General features: G+C 34.1%; 1 protein-coding gene across 1 annotated transcript in view; it reads left to right on the forward strand.

Annotated features, from left to right (window-relative positions):
• LOC118180880 (lithostathine-like) overlaps positions 1–13,750 on the forward strand; it is a 35,754-nt gene that overhangs the window by 987 nt on the left and 21,017 nt on the right. Inside the window, exon 2 of the mRNA XM_035349941.2 lies at positions 10,083–10,158. Coding sequence (XP_035205832.1) covers positions 10,083–10,158 — 76 coding nt within the window. The remainder of the gene's footprint in view (positions 1–10,082; positions 10,159–13,750) is intronic.

Raw genomic sequence — 13,750 nt, forward strand, 5'->3', positions numbered from 1 at the left:
AAAATATATTTTATTAAAAAAAGTCTATAATGTTTTCATGCATAAATCTTTTTCAATATTAAAATATTCATCAGAATTTTAGTTCAGTTAGAAAAGAGTGCCCATATAAAGAATTTCATCACATTTCAAGTATGTACCATTAGCCATTTTTAAAATATCATGCGGGCAAGGTGGAAACAAGATGAAACGCTTTGTCACAAAGCGGATTAAATTACAAAAATATTTGTGGCAACACAAACTTTCTGGTTACTCGTTCCCAAAGCAGCTATGTTATGTAGTCAGCTGTAAAAAGTTGGAAGTAATTGCTTTTAAAATAAATAAAATATCCCAATTCTTGCAACAGTCACATATTCGAAGATGATAAGGGGTTTAGGGTGTATGCGCCCCCTTAAAACAAAAACACTTTGAGTGAATTATGATTGACTTGCGTAATATGCTCATGATACTGCTTTTTTTAGAAAAATTCAAGCTGCGGTTCACACTGGTTTCAAATTACATGCTTAAAATTCCCCATAATTTGATCAAAATCAAGAAAATCAAAATTAACACTTTAACACAGTTATTGTCTTCAAAAAATATCTCGTGGGCTGGAGTTAATATTAATATTTCAAATAGCACGATAGTACCAAACGAGAGGTAGGTGAGATACCTAGATATAATTCTTAATGAAAATTTAAGTTTGGAGAATAAAGATAATAGCTTAGATAAGAAGATAAACTAATATGGCTCTCACAAGTATAACTAAACTGAAATGAAGCATTGAAACTAAAAGAATCATTTATTTCTTAGCTTTTAAACGGTTCGATCAATTTTACTGTACACTTAATCTACAAAGGCAGATCCAGCTACCTTCTGCATTAAAGATTACAGAAAAAGTGAAACAATTTTATTGTTCCTTCGTTTATTAGGCACTCTGTTATTCGTCGGTATCTAAATATGAAGTCCATGACCAAGCGATTTTCGTCTCTCAACACTGCAAGAATTGTTACAGCAATGACTCTAACTTAATTAACAATACAATTGCATTTTTAAACAGTCTTTTAGAAGGTTTAGGACAATTCACTCCAGTGTCAACTGATAATTATTTTCTTGCAAACTTTCAAAATTCTACTCTTATTACAGCTCTCTACTGAATCATAGAAATATATGATACTAAAGGGCACCTGTTCAGTGTTGCCAGATCACGCAATTTTGCACAAATTTGCGACTTTTGACAAACTTGTGCTACTAAAATTTAAGTAATTGCGATTCTGCGAAATTTTTGCGACATCCATCATTTTCTTATGCTATTTTTTGCGACTTCAAAGATTTTTTTAATATATCGTAAAATGCTTTTATTTTAAAATAATGTATCAATTAAATATAATTTATATTAAATATAGTTTATTTAGGCTTAAATAGAAGTTAACATCTGGCAATCTTATTTAAATTGGGCTTTCCTTTTCAAGGCTGCACAGCCTGATGCCGGTGCAACGAGAAAGGGGTAATGGAAGTGAAAAAATTAAAAAAAAAAAAAAAAAAAAAGAAAACAAAAATTCTTCGGGACCTCTCACCACCCTCCCTCGTCCTTCATGCATTTTGTTTTTCCGTCCTCCCTCCTTCCAGTTCTATGGTGATAATGAATCGAACCAACACACTTGCAGCTTGCGTGCCATATTGGGTACCCAAACAGAGAAATAAACTAAACTCATACTCCTGATTATAATATTGCTAAGAATTAAGCAAAAGAAATCAAAGCTTGAAAATCAAAGCAACGGCATTTTTTCTAAATAACAACAAAAATTTATTTAATAGAGAAAGAACAAGGCTTTCTTAAGTAATCAGAATCTGAAACAAATCCACCACACAGAACGGAAAACTTACTGAAAAGCATTCCTCAATTAAATTTTCACAATTAAGCAGAAAGCAATGAATTAAAAAAGTTAACTGTCAACTCAAAAAATATAATAAAAAAGAGCTAACAATCTAAACGCGAGGCATCTCTTAAGAATGGATATCTGCAAATTAATTTAAAAATTGAAACCTAAATTAAATTAGAATTAATTAAAAAGGAAATGGATATTTAACCTGCTCGTCGTCCGTAACGCGCCTAGCGCGTTCAAGTGAAACTTCTGCAGGGCGGCCGTAACGCGCTTCAAGCGTTCTTCTACATTTAAAAATTTTAAACGTTTAAAACGTTTTCTAAGTGTTTACTTGTTTGAATTTTTATTTTTGTTTGTTCTAATACCTCCTTAAAGGGCTGCGCTAATCAAGCATTCTATGTCTAATTAAATAAATAATCTAATAATTTCTAATATTCCCCCCTGCGTTATATGAATATTTGCGCCATTTTACATAAGATACAAGACAGTGAGAGATGGCTTCAACGTCTATTCAGCAGAAAAAGAGAAAAAATAAGGTTGTGAATTGGAAAGACAAGAAGGATATACGTTTGATGAGTACAGTCCACAATAACTTGAGGATTGATGTTGGAACACGGAAAAGAACTGTAAAAAAAACAATAATTGTAAAAGATTACAACAACAAAATGAGAGGAGTGGACCGCCTGGATCAGATGCTATCAAATTATCCTGCTGTTAGAAATAAGAAGAGATATTATTACTTTTTCATTATGCTTTATTTCCTCATAATTTTACTTGATATTCATTTACATTCATCTACTACGAAATTCATGTATGGAACGTTATCGTGTACGAAGAAAACAGCATTACACGTTGCGAAAAACAGAGAGCCGCTGGGGAGAAATTTTCGCGGACAGGAGAGGACGGTGAAAGGGTTAAACAATTGAAAATGAGCAATATAGTTTTCAAATTTTCGTTAAAGCTAAGTATGTAATTAATAAGACCAAGAATTGAATACAGTCTGTAACTTACAAAACCAATAGAAGGTAAATTTGTGATGACGTCAGAGGTCATGTGAGTCTCAGTGATTTAAGCTCAAAATACACCTGCTAAACACTTTTCACAGGGACACATCACTGTTGATGAAATAACGTTATCTAATAAAATTCAAATAAGGAAACTGGTTTTAAGAAATATCTAATTTCGGGGGTATTGTGTTCAGGATAATTGTAATTCAAATCCTTAGGCAACAAAATATTTCGTTAAATTAACCTCAGTTAAAAAATCTCCAAAAGGAAATAAACATATGTACTATGATATTCATACGAACATTTGACTGTGATTATATGAATAAGTTAGGTGAAAGTTTCAACCTCATGTATATAGTATATATAAAAATGTTTGTTTGTTTAGCTTTCATACAAATTTTCTACATTTTAATGTATAGTCTTTTCTACAGTTTAATTTTAATCTTTATAATTCTTGCCACCCTTGACCTTCAAAACAAGAGGAAGAGCACTGTCTACATAAGATTTCTTAAAATCAGCCGTGGAGTCCGCACTCTTTAGATACCTATATTTTACTCTAATTTTACGAACTTTTGATCAAAAACTCACCGATTTAAAAGTTTTGCGATGCCACCATGCAAAGGGTTTTATCAGAAATTTTATCAAATTTTATCAGAAAACTCGGCGCTATAAAAAGAAGGTGTTGTCACTCGGGACGACGCAATTATATTTATTTGGCTCGCATTTAATAAACAAACTCGTTGTTAGTAAAAAAAAAAAAATGTGTTTCCACTGCCAAATTAAAATATTGTTGTGTTCGAACTGGTTCGTAATAGATTGAATACACAAGTCCGATAAAAAGTTAATAAAATTTCTTCTTATCACAAGAAATAAAGCAAAATGCTGGAATTTTTTCATCAGAGATATTCGTACAATATCACATATAACACAGTATCACTCAGTAGTTATATTTTAAACTACTAAAACGTTAAATTGAATCCAAAGCGCAGAGAAAGCCAATCCGATCTCAAAATTATAGCAGCTAAGTAAACAACAACTTAGTAAGCAACTGAAGTGAGATGTTTCTCTCCGGCATTTTAAATCTTTTTAATCGGACACGAGCTTTTTAAAGCTTTTTAATCGGTTCTGGTAATTTCCGTTTTCTCGAGATTTCTGGAAAACAAAAGAGTAGAATTACGATCACAGCTGACACAGTAGTCAATTACATTTATTCAGTTTAAATTTAAATTACGAGATATCTGTTTATTAAATACGCGTGCTGCTGTATTTTTACATTTCCGGCGTAGTTTTCTCTTAAAATAGATCTCTTGCTGCATTGCACGGGGATATAAAACAATTTAAATTATAATTCTACTAAAAATATTTTCTACTAAAATTATTTTAAAAATATTTTCTACTAAAAATACCAACTAAATACAAAATGCATAACAATATTTTAAAGTACGTTATCGTTCAGCAAAGCGTAAAATATTTAGTTTTTTACGCATTAACATGCACGTTATTGCATCACACAGATTTTTGTTTGGCTTCAGAAAGTGAATTTATAATATCCATCCTATTCGGCATGAAATCAATTACGCCACCAAAACAAAAATTCATTGTTCGATCTACGCACCAAGCACAGAAGTAAAAGGTGTCAGGAACTTCAGAAACAAACGAGCTAAGGGATGCAAGAGTGGAAAACGTTCGAGTACGCATTGCTAAAGCCCATTCGTATGAAACAAACGCCCACCAGCGGCCGAGCGGTAAAGTCGCTGAACACTGGTAGTTCGGTCCGAGGTTCGAATCCCGCGAACGGGTTGGCTGCATGGGTGTTTTCGTGGTTTTCACCATGTGTAACGTGTATACGAGCCAGTTTCCCTTAGAAAGTCCTCCACGAAAGGCATCCCTCCCCTTAGGCAGATAGCCCTAGGAAAACTTCGAGTACGCACTGCTCAAGCTCGTTCATCCGAAACAGACAAACAACGGAAAGAAAGACTGGAAAATGTTCGTTATGCATTACTGGATCCAGACGAACACTGCACGCTGATTTATATCTGGGTGCATTCCATAACAAAATTAATTATGATTACAGTTTTCATCCAAGTGCAGTCGTTGGAAAGATGAATAAATTATGCATGTATTGCAGAGACCTCAAATTTAAGAAAAGCCCCAGAAAGGTATTCAGCGGGTGAAAATGTGAAACTGCCAGAACTAAATTCAGCACCCGAAACTTTATCAGCTTGGTATCAGGTGACACAAGCCAGTCGAAACATGTAAAACACGCAGAAAGAAAAACTTTCATAACAACACATAATATAATTAGGCACAAACACTTTCTTTCCTTTAAGTAGCGTTGCAAAGCATGCCGGGTAAGAACTAGTTCAAAATAAGAAACAAACTTCTTGAAGCTATGTAAATTCTATAATTCTTTTAAGAAATGAAAAACGATTTTTCGGATGACAATTCTCATTAAAAAATAAAACACGAATTCTCTAAAATTGTACGTGCAGAATTAAAAAGCAAAGGAATTCCTTTAAAGTTAACCTTTCATGTTCTAGGAGGAATTTCATCATTTTAAATATTTTTTAAATGTCATGAACTTTGAAACAGAGATTTAGTTGTCATAAAAACTTTGAGTGCTAAAAATAGGCTCTGTATAATGGCAAATATTTAATCTTCAAATACCGTTTTAGAAAGTTTATTAAAGCAAAACTTAAATAATTAGTAGTCATTGTTTCTAGTAGTCATTGAAGTGAACGTACGTTTGCTTTTAAATAAGTATCGCATCAGTATGCTTGGACGTCTTTGGGGAAAAAAGAAAGATAAATAATGGATAACTACTTTAAAAGTTTTAAATAATTATGAAAACGAATACAAAAGGGACATTATATCATTTCAATTTAAAGTCTTACAGAAAATAATCAAATTAATTTAATGTAATATCTTCAAATATTCCATTATTTGTAGAACGTAGTCACGAGCAAATACATTTTCCCAGTGAGTTTTAAATCCTTTTAATTCATTATATGTATATTTACTCATATTTGTGTCCAGTTCTTTGTTGTAACATTCTTTAATGAAAATGAAATTTGAGACTTAAGTCCTTCTTTGTACATTTAGAAGTTCATATTCTTCCTATGTAGCTCTTCAAATCAGTATTATATAAGCCAAAATATAAATATTTCCGATATTAAATATTAACTGAAAATTCATCCGCTAATATAAGTCACATATGCCATATATTAGCGGTGTACAACCAATTTAATTTAGTTGTCCACCTCCAGAACAGTCGACAACCAGTTTAATTTGCTTGCTCCGACCACACAATACCTTATATTTATCGCTTGCTTGAGAAAAACGTCTTTGAATAATAAACACCAGTTATTTCAACATTCAAGTAGCAGTTATTTCTTCAGTTTCGTAGGCAAAATGCTATTAAAACCAAATGCAGAATTATACAGGCAAGAAATTCAAAATTCTATTTTAGTACATGTTTTAATCAGGTAACGAGCTCTAGAAAAGAGCGTCACTAGAGGTATGCGATCCACATACCTCTAACTACATACAATTTCTTATACCAGCAATTTCTCTGCCAGCTGTTCTAAGTCTACGTTTACCTCAAATAAGCATAAATTCAAGAGTAAAATAGATAAACTGCGACATATGGATGAATAGGCAGCTTTCATTTTTATTTTACTTCTGGATACTGTAATTATTTTTTAATTTTGTCAAATAATTATTATTTAGCAATTATCAAAATATACATCTATTTTATAAATTTCAGCAATCGAATTTTTTAATAAAAAGAGTTTGCGGTCATCGCTTGAATACACAGAAGGATTTTGATGAATTGACATACATCGGGTTTCTGTTAATTTTCATACACTTCATACCTCCAAAGCAGATCCACAACTATCTACAAGAAATGAAATTTACAGTCAAGTTCAGTATAAAATTATTATTTTTTATTTCAGTGTTAAAGATTTTTCTAACCCGAAAAGCTTCATACTAGTATTGCTTCGTAATCTAAGACACGCATATTGTCGCATTTAATATCGCAATTTTAAAGAGCAAGTTTGAGTTGCAGCATATTTTCAATTAGTGTTTAGCTCACTAGTAACCAATTTAAAAATGGATTAAAATTAACACTTCGAAAACCACAATTAGTGATACAAAAAATTCGACGCGTAATGGCAGTAATATGATGTCAACCATTGATAAAACTACACTGGCAAACAAAATTAAGAGACCGAATACTTTTCCCAAATAACTCTAGAAATACTGGATAGAAATAAAAGAAATTGCGTATGAGTATAGTTTATTGAATGACAGTATTGTGTACAAAACAATGATGAAAATGACATTCATTAGCATGAGTTATGGCAAAAGAGTCCAATGCGGTTCAAATTTGAGGTTGTAAGATGGTAGTGAAAATGTCTAGTATCGTATTTGTTCGCCTCTGACAGATAGAGGCAGCATGCACAATGAGTAGCCATGCTGTTAACAAGAGAGTTCAGGAGTGCCTGTAGAAGTCGCCCCCACTCCTACACCAGAACAGTTTTTAATCTTTAAATGGTTTTGGGTGAAGTTGGGCTATTGCAATAGCCCTCCCAAGAGCATCCCAAGCATGTTCAGTAGGATTAAAGTCAGGATATTTACTAGCCAATCTATTCAATGAATATCCTTCTTTCCAGAGAGTCATCAACCAGACTGGCCCTATGTGGTAGTGCATTTCGTGTGTAAAAATGAACTCAGGGCCAATAACAACCCTGAAAGTCACGCATAGCTCTCTAGGATCTCCTGTCTGTACTCTGCGCTTTCACGAAACTAGTGTCAAACACATGGAGCGGTGTGCGGGTATCTTGCATGATCCCTGTCCAAACCATCATTCCTCCATCACCAATATTGGTTCCTTTCTATAATATTGCTCCGGTAGTATAGGGTCCCAAGTTCCTTCCATATCAATAATCGCCGAGAATCAGGTTGTAGACTGAATCTGGACTCATCCGTGAAAAGAACAATAACCCATTGAAGTTATGTCCAGTGTTCGTGTTGTATGCACCATGATAACCGTTCTATTTTGTGGGAGAGAGTGAGTGGGGTGCAAATAGCATGATTTCTGGCATACAGTCCTGTCTCATGGAGCCTTCTGGCAGGTGACAGGTGACAGCAGGGCCGGACACCCGGACGGCTTTCAAAGACTAATCAGATATAGCATAACATGTTTACAACATAAAATATCTAGCGTTGCATTACCTACACGACAGATGGACATTGCATGGCGACATAATCAATTAGGTTGACGCAATATGAGCTTGGGACTACCCTGCCTCAAGCCTACTTACAATTTTCCATCTCATACCTTCGTCTAAGCCATGATATGTACTCATTTCACATAAAAACAGCAAAAACTAACGAGATTATTCACGAAAGACAATAAAAATCACTTCTATATTACACAGCAAAATGAGCTGAGCAGCCGGACGTGGAAGTTTAGACCTACTGCTGGCGTAGCGACATCCACAGGGATATCTTAAATCATCTGTAAGACACCAGCACTATAGTTGCACTACATAGCAACCAACTGTCCAGGTTTTGTGCGGTATTTTTGGAGAAATGTGGGAAAAGGTTTTCCATCTCTTAATTTTATCCACCAGTGTATTAGTTATTTCAAGGCAGGTCTCCAATAATCACGCAAAATACTTTAGTGTTATGTCAAATAAATAACTGAAATTCAGCAAATATGTACCACGTACTCATACAAGATACATGTATCTTTCTTGAGTTTATAAATAGCAAATAAACTGCAGCTCAGTTATCAATGTGAAGATAAAGAATCATCTGTAGCCACTTATCCTTTGGTCTGGAATCTCGCAGCAAAGACAAAAAGGACATTGATGGCAAGTCTAGCAAAACGAAGTCCTTAAAGCTTTGTTTTTCCTGAGGAATTTCCACATGTTTATAAATTCGAATTCCAGTCGTATTGTCAATTATACTTCTACAAGTATTTCTCTAGGAATGGAGCAATTAAAATTCCAAATTAATAAAGGACATTGCTTCTGTAATCCATTGTTTGAACAGTACTATAAAAGGCTGAAGCCATCGCGCAATTTTGCCATCACGCCAGTGTCTCAAGCCTGATATTGGGTTCCCGAAGAAATGCATTTTGTCTCTCATTTTTAATCTCTCATTAACAGACCTCAGAGAATTATGCAAGATTATCCAACTCATGATGAATGAGAGTCAGAGTCAAATGAAACATTAATTTGGGCATTAAGGGAGCAATTCGATTTAATACGATTTTATAAGGTATAAAAGGACTTCGGAATATTAAGTACACTAGATTGGGTAGAAAGGAAATATTTTGATTTAATATGATTTTATAAACTATACTTAGGACAAATTAGATTGCAATTATTTCGATAAGATCAACAAATAAAGCTAAGACAGGAAATTTTTAAGGTACTTTCTCCCTCCTTCCAACATGCCTTCGTGGTGTAAAGGTAGCACTTTCAACGCCTATTTGAGAGTTCCAGGTTCGAGTCCCGGTGAAGGCATTGCACATTTTCCACACCTAAAAAAAATCCTAATGATTCTACGATGGCGCCTGAACCCAAAGGTGCTTGAATTTGTCACTAGCAGGATTTGGCGACTGGGTCCCCTAATCCCCATTCTCCTTTTAAAAGGGAAAGTATGTAAGGCATTTTCTCCCTAATTCCAGCATACCTTCGTGGTGGAAAGCTTGGAACGGTAGCACGGTCGGCGCGTATTCGAGAGGTCCAGGTGCAAGTCCCGGAGAGGGTATTGCTCATGTTTCATGTCTCCTGCTTCAAAACAACCTCATGACTCTCCACAGTATCAGGTTAAAAAAGAACTTTAAAAGGATAATAATACTTTTAATATTGGTATCCTGGTTGAAAAAAGTGGATGTGACAATCGTTAGCCAGAGACTGCTTGAAAGTTTCGCCTTCGTTATCTAGGAACATGAAGGTTATATTAAGACTTGATAGATGTATATAATTAGATGCATATATTAAATTTGGTGAGTAAAAGGGTTTTATAATCATGTCTCATGATACTATTTATTCATGTATAATAGTATTATGGCTGAAATGGAGATTTCACTGTTACACGAATCATAAGATTTATTTTTATATACTAAAATATAATAAAATGTGGAAATTCTTACTGTAGATCTCATAATGCAAAGAACAAAATTCTGCCTTTTTAGGTTGCAGTCGATACCGGGCAAACAAAAAGAAGACTGCTGTTCTTCATTGCTACATGGGTTCTTCTGTCTCCAGCTGGTAGGTTAGGTATTTTCTATTTACTTTCCCTGTAATTTTTGCATAACAATAATTAATCCTAATCCTAATTTATACTAATTTATTTCTAATATATCATCACTCAAATTTATTTTAAAAAGGCCTTTAAAAATTTCTTCTTAGATGATGAAACACAGATTAAAAATATGGAAACAAAATTTAGTAATAGAAGCAGAATTTAGATAATTATAACGAAAGGTTAAAATACTATGAAGAGAGTCTCATACGATCTTGAGTCTCCCAACAGTATTTGAACAAAACACTATCTGTTACGATGAAAGTGTTAATAGCAGAGAGGTAACTACCTTCTATAAAGTCGGAATAGCCAGCGAAGGTCCTGGACTGTCGAAAATTCCAGTCCTGTTCAAGTGGGTAGCCAAGTAGTCATGTCCGAGCGGTAGAGCAGAGGTTCTCAAACTTTTCTGGAACTCCAACTCCAACTCCTTTACAAGAAAAAGATTCAGTGCTCTGTCTTCCATAATAGTTAATTATGTGAAATATTATACTGTTGCTGCAGAACATCTTAAAATATTTTGTCTGTCTATCTATTTGTTAAGAATCCCAAAGCACAAATTCATTAAAATGACCATTAAATGAAGTAAAAATTGTTTATTAAAAATTTTAAAATAGAAACATAATCAATCTGTATATAAATAAAGAAGAATGTCTGTGTGTTTGTTCGGGATTAACACAGTCACTACTATAGCTATCGTCAACAAACTTTCTACAGCTCTTTTCTGGATCCTGGAAAAGGTCTACATGCACTTTTTTTCCAAAAACAGTAGCTAAAATTCACAGATATTAATTAACAACTCGGAAAAAAGGCTAATTTTTTCCCTCATTTTTCCGAGCGGGAACCACCTCGTAAGCTGGAGATGAAAATATGCTTTATTTCGAGTAGTGTTGCCACTGCTCGCTTTGAAATAGTAGAGTTTGTTAACAGAAAAATTTCAACGTTTTACAGTGAAAATGGCACTGCCAAACATTAAATACATTCATTACTCCCGACTCCAAAAATTCATGTGGAGCCTTTTCGACTGCATAAGACTTTAATCAGTCGAGATATTAATTAAAAATTCCAAAAACGCAAATTTTCTCACTCATTTTTCCGAGTGGTAATAGTCTCACGCGTTTCAGATTAAAAAGCTTTATTTCGAAAAGTGTTGCTACTGCTCGCTTTCAAATCGTAGAGTTTGTTAATAAAAAATGTTTAAGTTTTACCAAATCTATATATATAATGAAGAATGTCTGTTTGTGTACTTGTTTGTTTGTTCACGTTATTGATTTCCGATTAATCATGATCAAACTTTTTGCCACATTTAATCGACTAAAATTTAATGTAAGTGAAATATTGGATGGAACTTGAGCTTTTACGATCATTTGATTTAAAAAGACGAAAATCATTAAAAACTGCGTGCCATTGTTGCTGATATAATGAGACAGAAATAGCTTATTTTTCTATTGAAATTTTGTATGTGGGTTCCATATCGCATCAGAGTGAAAAATGTATGACTATGAATCGTGTTTAGTGCATCGTTAACAAAAGGATTACAAGCGGTATCGTTCTCTCTCTGTTGTTAGATGCATTACTCTCAATCTAACTTGGTACTTCTGCTTGTAAGAAGTAAAAAAAATGATGATATAGTTGAGGCTAGTGGATTTTTAACAGTTTGTTAATATAGGGCTTCGACATCATTAATATCAGTCTCAAACTGCCCCGTTCAGTGACGTGTAGTCTCTTTCTTTTCTTAGACAGTAGCTGCATTGAACCCAAGCTCAGGCAAATAAGATGAAGGAAAAGCAATTAAAACATTTCTGCCCTCTTGCTTTTAATCCAAGGTATAGGCTGGTATTGATTTTTCAAGCCAGAACTCTTGGTATCCATTTCTGAATTTTACTTTTGGTTTTTTATTAGTTGTGAGTTCAAAGAGTTCCTTTTTTGAAGATGATGATTCTGCTGTATCTATTTCTGCGAAAAGAACTAAAGCCCAACTCGGTATATTCATGTATAAAATATCTTGAAATCGCTTCGTAAAACGTGCAAATATTAGCAGTAAGTAAGTAAGCACATCTGTTTGTTTTGCTGAGACTGCTAAAAATGTGAGAAAGTCGCTGTATTCACCGCTAACTTAGATTAAATTTGAACAAACGTTTCTCCACTAAGTCAGCTGTGACTTTTCTTTCGTTTTTATCAGATGATTCAAACAAATACCTTATAAGGTATTTTTTTCCTCTTTCTGCATGCCTTCGTGGTGTAACGGTAGCTCCCTCGAAGCGTATTCGAGAGGTCCATGTTCGAGTCCCGGCGAGAACACTGCACATTTTTTCAGATTTTCTGCTTCGAAAACAACGTAATGTCTCTATAGTGGTGCCCACACTAAACAACGGTGATAGATGATGATTCCTCACATCAAAATTTGGCGATTGAGTCTCCTAATCCCCAGTCGTCCTTTAAAAGGGGGAGAATATAACTTATTTTCTCCCTGCTTTATGCATGCCTTCGTGGGGGTATTCGTCGCTTTATGCATGCCTTCGTGGTAGCGTACTCGGTGCGTATTCGAGAGATCCAGGTTCGAGTACCTGTGAGGGCTCTGCACATTTTCACATCTTTTGCTTCGAAAATAACCTAATGTCCCTGCACATTTTCACATCTTTTGCTTCGAAAATAACCTAATGTCACTGCACATTTTCACATCTTTTGCTTCGAAAATAACCTAATGTCCCTGCACATTTCCACATTCTTTTGCTTCGAAAATAACCTAATGTCACTGCACATTTTCACATCTTTTGCTTCGAAAATAACCTAATGTCACTGCACATTTTCACATCTTTTGCTTCGAAAATAACCTAATGTCACTGCACATTTTCACATCTTTTGCTTCGAAAATAACCTAATATCACTGCACATTTTCACATCTTTTGCTTCGAAAATAACCTAATGTCACTGTACATTTTCACATCTTTTGCTTCGAAAATAACCTAATGTCACTGCACATTTTCACATCTTTTGCTTCGAAAATAACCTAATGTCACTGCACATTTTCACATCTTTTGCTTTGAAAATAACCTAATATCACTGCACATTTTCACATCTTTTGCTTCGAAAATAACCTAATGTCACTGTACATTTTCACATCTTTTGCTTCGAAAATAACCTAATGCCACTGCACATGTTCACATCTTTTGCTTCGAAAATAACCTAATGTCACTGCACATTTTCACATCTTTTGCTTCGAAAATAACCTAATGTCACTGCACATTTTCACATCTTTTGCTTCGAAAATAACCTAATGTCTCTACAATTTTTGAAAGCCAACGAACTTCTGTGTGCAGAAACGAACGACTGTAATGTTCATCATTCACTTAATCAACTTAACATCATTCATGTTAAGTTGGATAAATAATCTATCATGCAATAAATTACTTCTAATCTTATTGACTGATCTAATAAAGTAATGAAGCGATGTAACGACGAAAACCACAATATTCAATTGGGTGCTGCTTATTTCAAATATGCTGTGAAAAACCTTATGACGCTAGTCACTGCTGGAGCACTATCAAACAAGATATTGCA

The sequence above is a fragment of the Stegodyphus dumicola genome, chromosome 3 (assembly GCF_044657685.1).
Source record: "Stegodyphus dumicola isolate Sdum_Otavi_A_Nest chromosome 3, ASM4465768v1".
NCBI lineage: Eukaryota > Metazoa > Arthropoda > Arachnida > Araneae > Eresidae > Stegodyphus > Stegodyphus dumicola.